Source organism: Musca autumnalis, unplaced genomic scaffold (genome assembly GCF_047663935.1).
Source record: "Musca autumnalis isolate F117 unplaced genomic scaffold, ASM4766393v1 scaffold_5, whole genome shotgun sequence".
Lineage (NCBI taxonomy): Eukaryota > Metazoa > Arthropoda > Insecta > Diptera > Muscidae > Musca > Musca autumnalis.
In genome coordinates, this window is record NW_027412088.1 from 71,369,874 (window position 1) to 71,385,935 (window position 16,062).

Below are 16,062 nucleotides of genomic sequence, written 5' to 3' on the forward strand. Positions count from 1 at the left end.
CCAAACTAGAACATTTTTTATGAAAAATTCCAAATAGATCTAATATTTTTGTATGTCCACTTCGGTTCACCCTGTATGTAACATTCATTTTGCTTAAATTCACACTAAATATTATCTACACAGCATTTTTTAATGGTTTTGTTTAAACAGTTTAACAATATTAAATATCCAATATTTTTTAATATATTAGATTTGAAATAATGATGTGTATACTATATATATTTTAATTACATTGTTTTTTTGTAGTTGTTAATTTTGTTTGCTATAATTCTCATTCAATTCGTTTTTATAAGAAACCTAAGTACGTTGTATATGAAATTTGCATATTTATATTCAATTACTTACATGTATAGAACTTGTTCAGTTTTTTTATATATATTTGGTTATATATAAAGTGCTAGGAGTTATTAAAACAAAAGAACATATAACTTTAATACTTAACAGTTTCTTATTTGTTTTCATTATTAATAATTATATTTAATATTTTTGTTTTGCTTAAAAACTAATTCCCTAAACAGTTTTGCATATCGAGTTAGTTTTCTTGGAGTTGTTAAATTTTTGAGCATTTTTCTTATAGGTCGGGGGGTTGTATTTTCTTTTTCAAACTTGTTTACTACAAAAAATTACATATCTCTTTTAACAAAAAAAAGTAACAACATATTTTGTCTAAATGTTATACATAATAAATTTGAAATCTGGCAAATGGTTGATTTCAAACTTCCGATGCTTCTTTGGTGTCGGTTAAGCGAACTTGTGTTGCATCAGCTGTTACACCATTTACCGACACCTGTTGATCACGCCATGGAGTGGTAAGAATTTTCAAACGTTCTCTTAATGTACCTCGGGTAGTGCATAGCTTATATATGGCCACAGCTGGTATCATTATAACCGATGAACCGGCAATACACCAACCCAAGGCATTAGCCCAAAGTGGATAGGTATAACCTTCATAGGAGAGCGGCTCATAACCAATCAGTCCATAAACGGTAATGAACAACAAGAACAATGGAGCAACAAAACGCCAGCATACTTGCCAATATTTACCCGGTCGGAAACCGATCATATCACGAATATCTTCACAGAAGCGATTTGTGCCTAATTTTAAAATGGAAAGTAATTTTAAAATATAAATTAATATAAAAAATGCGAAAATTTTACTTACCATAAATCCATGAGACGGCAATTGCCTCAAAGAACACCGCCACCAATATTGAATAACCCGCGGCATAACGATCCAAAAGTTGAAAGAAATAGAAGCCACCCTGTGTACAACTGGCTAAGCCCACAACGAAGTAAAGTGAAAATAGACCAGCCACAAAGATTTCACGATTACGCCCGATTTTGGGAAATTCATCACTCAATGCGGTGATAATGGCCTCTGAACCGCCAAACTGTAAAAAAGGAGAATTGTAAATTGTATCATCTTCGAAGGATGGTTAAGGTAGTTAAGTATGAAGACCTGGTGGTCTTCTATAAGAAAGCCATGTGATCGTCTTTAAGAAGACTTCTTGATCGTCCATAAGAAGACATCTTGGTCTTCTATAGGAAGACCTCTTGGTCGTCTATAAGAAGTCCTCTTGGGTTTCTATTTATAAGAAGACCTCTAGGCATTTTATATGAAGTCCTCTTGGTCTCTATAAGAGGAAATCTTGGTATTCTATAAGAAAGCCTTGTGATCATCTATAAAAAGACCTCTTGGTCGTCTATAAAAAGACCTCTTGGTCGTCTATAAGAAGACCGCTTGGTCTTCTACTTATAAGAATACGTCTTGGTCGTCTATAAGAAAAACTGGTCTATAAGAAAAACTGTTGTTATTATATAAGAAGACCTCGTGGTGAAGGTTGTTAAGGATGTGTTCGAATCCTGCTCGCTTCGGGCAGTTCGAATCCCTTGGAAATACTAATCGTATCTGAGGCAGAGCCGCGATGAGGTTAACACTGTTGACGCCTATCAAAGTGTTTCAGTTGCCGTTGCTTTTTTGAGAGTTCGACTCTTTTAAGAATCGGGAGGGCAGAGAGAATGAGATGGCGTAAACAGAAGGGTTTGTGGTGTAACCAGAAGTCGATCTAATACGCAATCAGGTAGAAGGCCTCCGTAAAACAACCCAAGTAACTGACGTTTGAGTCTGAATGTTTGAGTCCCCTGCACAGAACTGCAAAATATCTCTGCTTGGCCGCTGTCGGTAAACAAGTCTGGCACTGCTGAGAAAGGATAGTAGAATATGACGTTGCGAAATCCAGCAACTACGACGACCATCGAACTCTAAGCATGCTGGCAACTAGAATCCCATCGAAGTTTAAAAAGGAAACGGTGTCCTCATCAACTGCAAAGATGAGTCGAACATACCGTCGTTTTTTATCAGAACAGGTAGATGTTTCAGTCTGTGAATGGTGATAAAGGTGGTGACAAGTCCTCCTAACTGCGCTGAGGTGTTGAAGATTGTCGGCAAGTAGAATCGTGTGATTCATACCATAAGTTGACAATTGCTGGACACCTCCCATGACAGTTCACGATGGGTTGGGTGGCTCAGGTTTTAATTCCGGCCAAAAAGGGTCATCACACTCAAAATTGTCTAGCGGAAATAAATAGATGCTATTAGGAAGACCTAACTGTGGTGAAATATTGGTGATGCTCTGCAACCATTAGCTAGTAACTGCTCAAAATGTTCCTAGCTGGTAGAGGAATCTTCACAATGGGTTGGCTGGCTCAGGTTTGTATCCCGGCCAAAAGGTCACTCCAGCCTCTTAAGAGGTAGAGTTTTTTTCAAAATAGCCTAGGGCAGGTAAATATATGATATTGTGAAGATCCCAGCGATAGAGACGATTGAGGGACCATTAACCTCTAAACGGGTTTGTAACACGAAGAGAGTCCTCATTCAACTGCCTAGAGAATTGAGTGCCACCAGTCTCTCTCAATCTGCGATAGTCGGTAGATGCAGTCCGGGCGGATCCTCTGCAACCATTAGCTAATAACTGCTCAAAATGTTACTAGACGGAGGAGGAATGTTCACAACGGGTTGGCTGGCACAGGTTTGTATCCCGGCCAAAAGTTCACTCCAGCCAATTGTTTTTTTTTTTTTTCAAAATAGCCTAGGGCAGGTAAATATATGATAGAGACGATTGGTGGGCCATTAACCTCTAAACGGGTTTGTAACACGAAGAGAGACCTCATTCAACTGCCAAGAGAATTGAGTGTCACCAGTCACTCTCACAGGGCAAAGAAAGGGTTTAATATGCGATAGTCGGTAGAGGCAGTCTGGACGGAACCTCCCAACGGTTAGAATACCAGGACAGCCTTATGAACCTGCGTAGATTGCCCCAGATGACATTCTAGTTGTGGTATTTGATAGATCTGCTCTTGAATTTGGGACAAGTGAGGATCATTTTGTCTAGCAAGAAACCCGTTGCATATTGTCAGGTAGAATATGGGTGAGAACTGGGTCAAGGTACAAAATCTCTCATATTTTTAGGATGAATATGGGTAACTTAAGTGCCCTATTAACCGTTAAACGAGTGAAAATTGTCCGAACTTTTGAGGGTTTTGATTCAAATGCTAAGAAAATATGGGACACAGCAATCGGACAACACCTTGGTTCCAAAGGGCTCAACCTGTACTTTGTTGTTGTAACAGTGTTTGTTATTATGTTTGTATGTTCGTTCTTCTGTTCAATCTGGCTCTTTCTCCAGTTCCAGGAAAGTGTCTGCTTCGATGGGATGTAACCATAGATCCACAGGAGTTAGATGAGTAGGTTTGGATGGGCAGTTGAAAAGGTGTTTTGTGTCGTGCGAGCCCATGCCACATACTGGGCAGATGTCTTGCACGGCGCGGTCGATTTCCGCCCAATAAGGATTAAGGTGACTGCAATATCCCGAGCGTACTTACTTACTTAGCTGGCCCATTACAGAACATTTGTTCTATAGGCCGAACTAAGAAGAGATCTCCATTCCTCTCTATTTGTTGCTTTGCACACTGGAATACCGCGCCTTGTCATCTCATCATCCACTTGTTTGCGCCATCTATTCCTTGGCCTGCCAATTCTGCGTGCACCGCCATGTGGCATGTATTCATACGCCTTTTTAGCGGGTTCATCATCGCTCATTCTTATGATATGGCCTAGCCAACGCAATCGCTGCATCTCGATACGTTTAACAATATTGATGTCGTTGTATAGCAGATACAGCTCGTGGTTCATGCGACGTCGATATTCACCGTCAACGCAGATTGGTCCGTAGATCTTTCGAAGAATTTTTCTCTCAAACACACCAAGCACTGCCATGTCTGCTTGCGCAAGTACCCAGGCTTCGGAGCCATACATCAGCACGGGTAGTATCAGTGTTTTGTAGAGCGTTATTTTTGTTTGACGAGATGTGGCTTTGTTTTTAAACTGCTTACTTAATCCAAAGTAGCATCTGTTGGCCAATACAATTCTTCTTTTTATTTCACAACTGATGTCGTTTGTTGTGTTGACGGAGGTGCCGAGGTAGACGAAGTCTTTTACTACCTCAATATTATAGGAACCAACTTCCACAGTCGGTCCGAGCTCAATGGACGCATTGCGCGTCGACACCATCAACTTGGTCTTCTCACCGTTTACCGCCAGACCTACTTTAGCAGATTCTCCTTCGACCTTTATAAAGGTATCAGTTACTTCTTTTACTGATCGACCCATGATGTCTATATCATCAGCATAAGCAAGTAACATGTGACTGTTGGTGTAGATTGTGCCACTTCTTTTGACGTTTGCCTCTCGTATAACCTTTTCTAGCAGGATGTTGAAGAGGTCACACGAAAGGCTGTCTCCTTGTCTGAAACCTCTTTTGGTACCAAACTCTTCGGAGAGGTTCTTTCCTATTTTAACTGAGGACCTCGTGTCAGTTAAAGTCATTTTACAAAGCCGGATGAGCTTTGCGGGAATACCAAATTCAGACATGGCTTGGAATACCTTTGAGCGCAGCGGACTGTCGAAGGCTGACGTAGGGGATGGAAGATACCAAGGAACGGTCCTGACCGGTTTTAACATGGCAAAGCCCAGGATTTATCTTGGTCCCTCTTTCATCCCAAGTGGACACTGACCTCCCCGTGGTGTCACCTGGGGAACTGCCTTTAACACCCGTTAAAGGTAGTGAGCTAACATGTGCCGCGCGTTCACCCATAAGAACGTTAAAAACTTGGGTTTGGGCGTCGGGTTAGTAACCCTCCCCTAGAAAAAACAGCCTACTATGAAAAAACGAAATATCCCGAGCGTAGTTGAGCCAAAACTACTCTAGTTTGTCGTGGCAGCTGACGCTCCTCAGCTCGGGCCTCCTCATGTGTCGGGCCTACCCACAATATGGTGATTGGGATGGCTCACACGGTAACATCCAAGCAGGTACTGCAAAGAAAGCATCTCATTGTGTTGATTTACTGGAAGAATTGTTGCCTCCTCATGTAGATGGTCCACGGAAGATTTGAGGAGGCACCCTGTTGCTGTTCTCAGGGCGGCATTCTGGCAAGTTTGAATCTTTTTCCAATTCGTATCACATAATCTCGGGGACCAGACTGGCGCCGCATAGCTTACCACAGACCGACCTATCGCGTTATATGTGATCAACAAGGTTTCTTTATCTGCGCCACAAGTGCTGCCGGCTAGGGACTTGAGGACCTTGTTCCTACTTTTGAGTTTGTCGCACGCCGCGTGCGCGCACGACGTGGAAGTAGTGTCGAATGTGGCCCCTAAAATTTTGGGGCAGTTTGTGGTCGAAATTCTGCTACCGTCGACCACGACATTCAATTCTGTTCCAAACTGCGCTGTCCATGTGGTGAACAGAGTGGCTGTTGATTTTGTGGCGGAAATCTGCATATTCCTCGAATGGAAAAAGGTGGTAAGATCGGTTAAATAGTTGTTCAGTCTCTCACAGATGTCATCAGGATAGGTACCCGACGCCAGGATCGTGCAATCATCCGCATACGTTACGATCTCGATGCCGTCTGGAGGGGGCGGAATACAGGAGAGGTAGAGGTTAAACAGTTCCGGAGATATCACCCCACCTTGTTTCACTCTACGGGGATTGGACTTCTTGTTCCTGAATTCCAAGTACGACTGGCGTCCACACATATAATTGACTATCCAACGTTTCAAGATTAGCCGGAGGGTTGTCTGCTCAATGTCCTCAAACAGCGTGGAGTGCCTGAATGTATCAAAGGCTTTTGAACATCATCCATTGAAAACTGTGGTGGTTCCTCCTCGGCAGGAAGAGATCTGATGCGACGTGATACTCTTCTCTTCGCCCTGTCACTCTCGGGGTGCTCGACAAACTGTCGATTGAAATAACTTGCGCACTTCTATAAGCGAGATTGTAGCAGGAAGACGATTGCACCTGGTTCTCATCAGACTTGTGCGTTCTCATTAAACGGCTAAGGGAATGGTTTACATCAGTCGGGCATCACCATGGTTGCAGGGGACTCAAACTGAAAACGTAGAGGCAGTCTGGGACCACACATCTGCATGGTTAGAAAGTGCGACAGTCATAGAAACCTACACCGATGATTGCCCAAGATGAACTTCTAGTTGTGATCTAGGTCTGTTCCTGAGGTTGGAATCAGTGAGTATCAGACAAGTAAAACATGGGAGAGTATAATTGAGTCATGGTAGAAAACTCGTATTGTACGGGTTCGTTCAGGATGCACCGTAGGCAAAATCGTCGCCTCCAGACTAGTAGCCAGCAAGTGGTCAACTTCTTACCGCTATGGTGCTGGTTATGAATTTAATAACAGATTATGGCAGCGCGAACTATATACGGAATTGTGATTGTGTATACGTTTTGGGGTGGTCTCATATGTACCGTAACAATAGAGAATGGGACCAGAAATACTTCGCGTGGTGCCGATAAACAAGCATCATTGCAAGACTGTGGTTGCCAAACATTTACTCCTCCTACCAAAATCCAAATTGAATTACGCTTTGGACGGTATATTTTATTAAAAAAGTTAAAAATTTGTCCATTGTGTCGATGAATTTCTGACTAAGACTCTGGCTTGTATAATAGATATTACCGCACGTCTCCAGGCTATGACAATTTGTTTAGTAGGTTTCCCAAGGCAGGGAAACTGAACCACACTTTGCCGAAGAACAACAGATTGATTTGCATTTCCTCTACTTTATTATAAACCTGTATCATTGCAAGCTAGCTGCTCTCCAACTTCTACTCTCCCTCATAAAATTCGAATTCGACATAGCTTTGGTTCAGGATAAGGGCTCTTGAAGGATGTTTGCTAGTTTAAATTTGAAACATTCGCTCAGTCATGATGGAGATAGAGAGTTAAACTTCTCCTCTTGGGATTCATATGAGATGGATATTTTGTAGCTTCTCGCGAATGCCTTTTAAAACCTCCACAACGTCGGTTTTCTATAGAGTCTATTACGTCAAAGTATCCTAAAAAATTTCAATAGATTTATAATACTTACCGAACTATCCAATCCCAGTGTTAGCAGCATCATAAAGAATATCAGCGCCCAAAATGTGCTACCTGGCATAGTGGCAATTGCGGCAGGATAAACAACAAATACCAATCCGGGACCTTCTGTGGCAACATCTTCAATATTTTGACCCGATGTATGAGCCATATAACCCAATACGGAGAATATCACAAAACCGGCAATAAAACTTGTGGCCGAATTAATAAAACTCGTCAAAAGGGCATCCCTAAAAAAATATCAAAAACATGTTTTAATTATATATCGATATCAAACCTATCTATACCCGATACTTACTTATAAACATTATTATGATATTTATTATATGATGCATAGGCCAAGAGCACACCAAAACCTGGACCCAGTGAAAAGAATACTTGTGTGGCAGCATCAACCCAAACTTCAGCCTTATAGATGGCATCAAAATTTGGATTTAAATAATATTGTATACCCATGGCCGAGCCGGGTAATGTTATGCCACGTATCAGTAAAATCAGTAGCACCACATAGGGAAAGAGTGCGGTAAACCAGACAACTTTGCCAGAAGTACCGATACCCTTCCACAGCGAGAAATAACAAATTAAATAGACTATCAGCAGACAGATGACCAAATCCCATTTTATAGAACCCAAATTGTGGAGGCCATCACTTTGATTTAATTCTAAAATATAACGGCTGGAAGAAAACAAATAGGTCATTATGTTTATGTAGTCGCAAATAAAATATGATCACAGGAAACATATTATGAGAGACATGGGCAACTATGTAAATGTGTTTGTACGAGTACTTCTGTTGCTTCAACCATATATGTATATTTATGTTGGGCGCCACAATGCAAGTTGTAATACCTCCCAAAATATGTTTCCATTGGCAGCATCCATTTTCTCTGCTTCTAATTTTGATTCTATAACTTACTTAAAATATTCTGAAGCGGCAGATTGGAACCTTTCACTGGCAGGAGTTGTTGTTGATAATGCTAAGGTAAGATTTGCAAGTGATGTATTGAATTCGGAGGTAATTGTTGAATTAAACAAACTATCACTAACGTTGGCGCCCAACAGAGATGGCGTGCTGGCTTGCTGTTCGAACTGCAATACACAAAAATAGGAAAAATCGACAGTCAAAATCATTTTTTGTTTTAATAACTAATTCCAAAATTGTTTTCAATACTTACCGGCCTACAATCATCTGTATTCCAGAAATTTGTACACGATGTCCAGGGCAATGCATTGGTGAATGAGGCGAAAAAGAAACGCAGCGACCACGCAATAATTACGTTGTAATAAAAATCAACATAGAATGCTATCAGAACCACTGCATAACCGATTCCTGCATAATGGGGAAACATGTAAGTATTTTTGTAAAATTCATTTGTGAAAGTAAATGAAGTTTACCTTTGAACAATGGAACCAATCGACCCCAACATGTTATGGCACCCTTACGATTATGTTGACCTAAAGCTAATTCCATGTAAAAAAGCGGTATACCACCAACTAATAACATAATGCAATAAGGTACAAGAAATGCGCCTGAAATAAAGAAAGAAACAAATATTTAGAGACAAATTTAAAGATTAAGAAAAAGTGTTCACGTAGCGAACAGCCTGATTTTCTAATAAAGATATAAGATAAATAGTGAGGTGTGAGGTGTACTGGGCAGATGTCTTGCACGGCGCGGTCGATTTCCGCCCAATAAGACGACTGCAATATCCCGAGCGTAGTTGAGCCAAAACTACTCTAGTTTGTCGTGGCAGCTGACGCTCCTCAGTTGCGATAGGTGGCGGATGTATTTCGAGGACTTTATTCACACTATATTTGCTTATGGCCTTAGCAACTGCATCCGTGTGAATACTATTTAAACCTGCTTGATATGCCTGTTGATCTAGGGGTTCTCTCCTATATTGTTGGACCTTCCTCTCTAGAGCATGAATATCCTTCCTGATATGTCTGGCCTAGCCAGCAGATGGTGATTGGAATGGCTCTTACGGTAACACCCAAGCAAGTACTGCAACGTAAGCATCTCATTGTGTTGCTTTACTGGAAGAATCTTTGCCTCCCCATGTAGATGGTCCACTGAAGAATTGAGGAGTCACCCTGTTGCTGTTCTCAGGGCGGCATTCTGGCAGATTTGAATATTTTTCCAATTCGTATCACATAATCCCGGGGACCGGGCGCCGCATACCTTACCACATACCGACCTATCGCGTTATATGTGGTCAACAAGGTTTCTTTATCTGTGCTGCCGGCTAGGGACTTGAGGACCTTGTTCCTACTTTTCAGTTTGTCGCAGATAGCTGTGGCGTGCGCGCACAACTTGAAAGTAGTGTCGAATGTGACCACTAAAATGTTGCGGCGTTTGTGGTCGGAATTCTGCTACCGTCGACCACGACATTCAATTCTCTTCCAAACTGCGCTGTCCATGTGGTGAATAGAGTGGCTGTTGATTGTGTGGCGGAAATCTGCATATTCCCCCAATTGAAAAAGTTGGTAAGATCGGTTAGATAGTTGTTCAGTCTCTCACAGATGTTATCAGGATAGGTACCTGACGCCAGAATCGTGCAATCATCCGCATACGTTACGAGGAGAGGTAGAGGTTAAACAGTTCCGGAGATATCACCCCACCTTGGGGAACTTCCTGTTCCACTCTACGGGGTTTGGACTTCTTTTCCTGAATTCCACGTACCACTGGCGTCCACACATATAATTGACTATCCAACGTATCAAGCTTGGCCAGAGGGTTGTCTGCTCAATGTCCTCAAACAGCGTGGAGTGCCTGACTGTATCAAAGGCTTCTGATAAGTCAAGCGCCACCCTCACTGTTCTATCACACGGCGGTCTCTGGTTGATTCCTTGACAAATATATGTGGTAATGGCGGGTGCCACCGTGGTGCAATGGTATGCGCACCCGCCTTACACGCTAAAGGTCGTGGGTTCGATTCCCCGGCTAGGCAACACCAGATTTTCAACGGTGGCAAAATACCCCTCAGTAATGTTGGCGACATTTCCTGAGTATTTCAGCTATGTAAAACTTCTCTACAAGTGGTGTCTTAGGACACGCCGTTCGGACTCGGCCATAAACAGTAGGTCCAATATCATTGAACTAATATGAATCGGTGTGCACTCATTGATATGAGAGAACACTCCCCTGTCCCGCCTGGGATGTTTGTGGAACAATTATATTATTATGGCGTGCAGCGCTGTTGTCGTGCTGTGCTGCTTACGGAATCCATGCTGATGATCGGCAACCTGATAGAAATTTCTGATACTGGAGAGGACTAAGGCCTCAAGGGTCTTTGACACGGGCGACAAAAGCGAAATCGGCCTGTACGATTCACATTTGCTGGCATCCTTGCCAGGTGGGACCACCCTGCCCATTTTCCAGATTTCGGGAACAATGAGAGTGGATAGCGACAAGTTGAGAACTTTAGTGAGATACTCCACTCCCGGCTCATCCAGCTGCTTCAGGATTACCATGGAGATTCCAGCGTTCCTGATGGCATTGGCAACATCATCCATTGTAAACAGTGGTAGTTCCTCCTCGGCAGGAAGATATCTAATGCGACGTAATTGTCTTCTCTTCGCCCTGTCACTCTCGGGGTGCTCGACAAACTGTCGATTGAAATAACTTGCGCACCTCTTCGGGTCAGTCAACGTAACGTCGCCAAACGTGACTGAGGTCCTATCTTTCCTTCTTCCAGGGTGCGAGAGTGACTTAACCGTTCACCTATACCGGCTCCAATGTTGCAACTCTTCAGATGATTTAACCACTTGTTCCGCTTATGTTCGCCGATCAGCCTGTTAACTTCCAGTGTCAGCTCCCTGACTCTGGGGTCGTCGGGGTTGGTTCGGCGAAGCTCATCACGCTCATTTGCTAAGTTTGGTCTTACTTCGGGTATTCGACCAGCAGGGATATGGCGAGCGGCGGCAGCAGTGATGATGTCTCGGAACGCCCTTTCCACTACCCGAACATCAGTAGGATTGGGCAGTTCTCTAAAGCTGTGATTGGTGAACTCTCTGAAACCCGGCCAATCAGCTTTCTTATGTTTGACGAATGTGCAGCGTTCAGAGGTAATGAAATCGACTGGTCTGCTAATGGAGACAATTATGGGGAGATGGTCTCATCCAAGGGAAATGACGGGTTGCCAGGTAATGTCATTTGTCAGACCAGGTGACACGATGGTTATGTCTGGCGAACTGTGACGCTCTCCTCTAATTCTGGTAGGGGCGTCCTCATTGACCATGCAAAATCAATCTGCTGTAACTATCTGGTCGTTTCCAAGGGCCAAATGCCACATCTCATGATGCGCATTAAAGTCCCCCAGGACCAGACGATTATGACCTTCCAAAAGCGGGCTAATGTTAGGCACGTAATCTGAGATACATCTATTTCTCAGCGGGATGTATATGTTCAGCAACTCTATCTCGGCAGTTCCACACCTGACTGCTACCGCCAAACGTTCCATGTACGGGTCATTAGAGACATGCTCAAGCGAGAGGGGACTGTATTTGACAGACTGGTGCAATAGAAAAGCTAATCCCGCACCTCCACTTCTGGTGCGATCCTTCCTTAGCACGTTGTAACCATCACAACGTTGTAAGCTACAGTTGTTGTTGAGCTTGGTTTCTTGATATTCCTCCGACCCATGAAATCTACTATTTTCTCGATCTTACCTCGGAGTCCATTCCAATTAAATTGCAAAAATGATGCATTTTCCGGGATTGGGACAACAACGGCTGGTGTTTTAAAGGCTGCATGTGCGGTTGTTGTCGAGGGGACTGCGGGGGAGTCTCATAATCAGACGACGACGGAGTTTCGTAATCCGATGGCGACTCACTGGGGACTGTATTCACGCAGCATGCAGCAACATAGGCCCTGTCGTAGTCCCTCACGTGGACAAGTCCAGAGCAACCCCTTATATTCACCCACTCCTGACATCTATTGCATCTCACCCAAGGCTGGATGTGGGTGAAGATGCGGATGTGACAAACCGAGCACAAATATATTCTACAGTGCTCTAGCTTATTGGATTTCCATGGTAAAGAAGTCGTACGAACACACTTTAGAATTTCTCCAAAAAAAACTTAGTGTATTTTTTTTTATCTCTCTCTGAACAGTTTTCATTCAAATGCTTTGAATTCAATTAGTCACTGGAACAATAATGACAATAATAAATACCAGAATAGAGCAATTACGTGTGCCTAGCCTCTGGCCTAGTAAATGTTTGAGCGATGAAAATGACAAAGTAATTTCCCTTAATATCCGATCAAATATGAAAAGTTGTGATGCTGCGGTTCTCACCCACAAAGATGTGTTCGTACTTTTGACATTTTAACACATCCTTACAACAACTTGAACACTTCAATAGCATGACACAAAGACAATACCAACAACAACAATATTGAAATTTAATGCCTTTTTAAATCATATTATTATTATTAGCATGTCCATATAATTGTGTTGAAGGCCATACCAATGGGTGGAGGACGAGGGTGAAAGTGTCAAATGTAAATGACATGAAGAAGAATGGTTGGTATGATGTAAAGGATGCTTTTGCCTGTGTATGGTCGGAAAAAGTGTTCTCATCCCTGTGGCAGCTATTAGTGCTGATGGCGAATGAATGCCGGGAGCAGAGGAAATATACCAACAATATTGATAACCTAAGATTCCATTATGAATAAATCTAATTTGTCGTTGTTAAAAAACAACAACGCCAACAACAACAGCTACATGAACTTTAGAAAAAAAAGCTTTCCATTCTTAAATGGCGTTTTTACATTCATATGCTGGTGTTGTATGCATGAGAAAGGTACTTACTTGCATGGACTCGTTGTTAAACGGTTTGAGTGAGTTAATTTAAGTGGTACGAGGTATGTTTGGAAGTTGAGAATTTTTCAATAAAAGAAATGAATAATTTGAAATATTTATTGTAAGCTATGCTTGAAGTGTTCTATATAGTAATACCAATTTTGTTTAAAGAATGTTGAAAAAGGGACGAGAAAGTTCTACCAGGTCCTATGGACATGCCAGATTAGACTGAGTTTTGCTTTATTTAATTAAGAATTCTGATTCCTTAACAAAATCCCTTAACTTTATAAATTAATTTTCCCCTTAACTAGAAACGGAATTAGAATCCCATGAATTAGAATCCGAGATTTGGATAAGTTGGGCATTGTCATCTCATCTCCTTGCTCAGAAATATTAGGATTTTTTTATAATCTTCATTTGGGACTTCCAAGAAGATTTTTGTCATTTTCTCTAATACGTCAATATTTCAAAGTGAAAGTGGAAATTTTTAAACCAAGTTTTTATACGCGCTAGATTTAGATGGTTTACATTTTCTATCCTGTTCCGGGTTTCTGGCATCAGAATAAGGACAAGAAGTCTTAAGATGGGACCAGATTGCATTGTAGATGTTTGGGATCTGATTAAACTTTACAAAAGTGCTCTTCCACAGCGTCAGAAAACGCTATCTAATTGCCAATCATCAGCAATAGACACCGAAGTGAGATCGAAGAAATAGTGGACTTCATGAATCGGAAGAAGATCAATGTCGCGGTGGTGCAGGAAACCAAGCTCTATAACAACTGCAGCTTGCAGCGTTGTGGTGGTTACAAGTTACTGAAGAAGGATCGCACCAGAAGTGGGAGAGGGGTATTAGCTTTCCTATTGCACCAGTCTGCTCAATACAGACCTATCTCGCTTGTGCCAAACTCTAATGACCCGTACGTAGAATGTATGGGGGTAGCAGTCAGGTGTGGAACTGCCGAGAAAAATTTGCTGAACGTATACATCCCGCCAGTAAATGGATGTATCTTAGAGGAGAGTGTCACAGTTCGCCAGATATAACCATCGTGTCACATGGTCTGACAAATGACCTGGCAACCCGTCATTTCCCTTGGATCAGACCATCTCCCCATAAGTGTCTCCATTAGCAGAATGTCCGATTTCATCACCTCTGAACGCCGCACTTTCGTCAATTTTGGGAAAGCGGATTAGCCGAGTTTAAGAGAGTTCACCAATCACCGCTTCTGAGATCTAGTCGATCCTTCTTATGTTCGGGTGGTGGAAAGGACGTTCCAATATATCATCACTGCTTCAGTCTCTCGCCATATATCTGCTGGATGAATACCCGAAGTAAGACCAAACTTCCCAGCAGAAGCGCGGCATTATCAAATGAGCGCGATGAGCTTCGTCGAGCCAACCCCAGTAACACCAGAGTCACGGAGCTGACACTGGAAGTTAACAAGTTGGTCGGGGAACATAAGCGGAACAAATGGTTAAATCATCTAAAGAGTTGCAACGTCGGAGCCGGTATTAGTGAATCATGGGCAACGGCTAGGAAGATAGGACCTCAGTCATGTTTGGCGACATTACGATGACTGATCCGAAGAGGTGCGCCAGTTATTTCAATCGACAGTTTGTAGAACACCCCGGGATAGACAGGGCGAAGAGAAGAACACTACGTCGCATCAGATCTCTTCCTGCTGGGGAGGGACCACCACAATTTACAACGGATGATGTTGCGAATGCCACCAGGAACGCTACATCATCCATGGCGTTAGGCCCTGATGAAATCTCCATGGTTATGCTGAAAAAGCTATATAAGCCGGGAGTGGAGTATCTCACTAAAGTTCTCAACATGTCGCTAGCCACCCTCATTATTCCCGAAGTCTGAAAAATGGCTGGGTGGTCCCGCTACTGAAGGGAGGCAAGGATGCCAGTAAAGTTGGATCCTACGGGCCGATTTAGTTTTTGTCACCCGTAGCAACGACCTTTGAGGCATTAGTCCTCCCCAGCGTCAGATTTAGCTATCCACTTGCCAATCATCAGCATGGGTTGCGTAAACAGGGCAGCACGACAACAGAGCTGCACGCCATCTTCACCCATTTTAGTCGAGGATTAAACCAGAGCAAGTCGTGTTATAGAACAGTAAAGGTGGGGCTTGACTTATCAAAAGCCTTTGATGCTGTCAAGCACTCAACGCTGTTTGAGGACATCGAGCAGACAACCCTCCGGCTAAGGTTGAAACTTTGGATATTCAATTATATGTGTGGACGCCAGTCGCACGTGGAACAAGAAGTCTAAAGTCTCGTAGAGTGAAACAAGAAGTTCCCCAAGGTGGGGTAATATCTTCGGAAATGTTTAACCTTTACCTCTCCTTGGCGTCAGGTACTTTAACTGATGTCATTTGTGAAAGATTGAACTTCTATTTGCCTGATCTTGCCACCTTTTTCAACGCGAGGAATATGCAAAAATCCGCCACTAAATGTACGGCCATTTTGTTCACCACATGGATGTCAGAGGTGAGAAAAGAGTTGAATTTCATGGTCGATAGTAGGACAGTTCCGATCACAAACAACTCCAAAACTCTGGGGGTTATATTTGACAGCTTGTTCATGTCGTCTGCGCATGACACTGTTATCTGCGACAAGCTGAGATGTAACAACAAGCTCCTCAAGTCCCTAACCGTCAGCACTTGGTGGCGAATATAAGTGCAACTCGATGGACAATATTCATACCTGTCGCTCTGAGAACTGCAACAGGGTGCTCCCTCATGTCTGCAGTGGACCACCTACATGAGAAGAAAAAGATTCTTCCAGTACAACAAC

At 42.7% G+C, this 16,062-nt stretch overlaps 1 protein-coding gene across 2 annotated transcripts in view; it reads right to left on the reverse strand.

Annotated features, from left to right (window-relative positions):
* Nucleotides 1-253: 253 nt before the first annotated feature.
* Nucleotides 254-16,062, reverse strand: part of DAT (Sodium-dependent dopamine transporter) — a 74,643-nt gene continuing 58,834 nt past the window's right edge. For both annotated transcript variants that reach the window (XM_073988051.1, XM_073988050.1), the window contains exons 3-9: nt 8,848-8,982; nt 8,628-8,782; nt 8,369-8,541; nt 7,751-8,128; nt 7,445-7,682; nt 1,163-1,391; nt 254-1,095 (exon numbers count right to left, since the gene is read on the reverse strand). In XM_073988051.1, the coding sequence (XP_073844152.1) occupies nt 713-1,095; nt 1,163-1,391; nt 7,445-7,682; nt 7,751-8,128; nt 8,369-8,541; nt 8,628-8,782; nt 8,848-8,982 (1,691 nt within the window). In that variant the 3' untranslated portion in view covers nt 254-712. The remainder of the gene's footprint in view (nt 1,096-1,162; nt 1,392-7,444; nt 7,683-7,750; nt 8,129-8,368; nt 8,542-8,627; nt 8,783-8,847; nt 8,983-16,062) is intronic.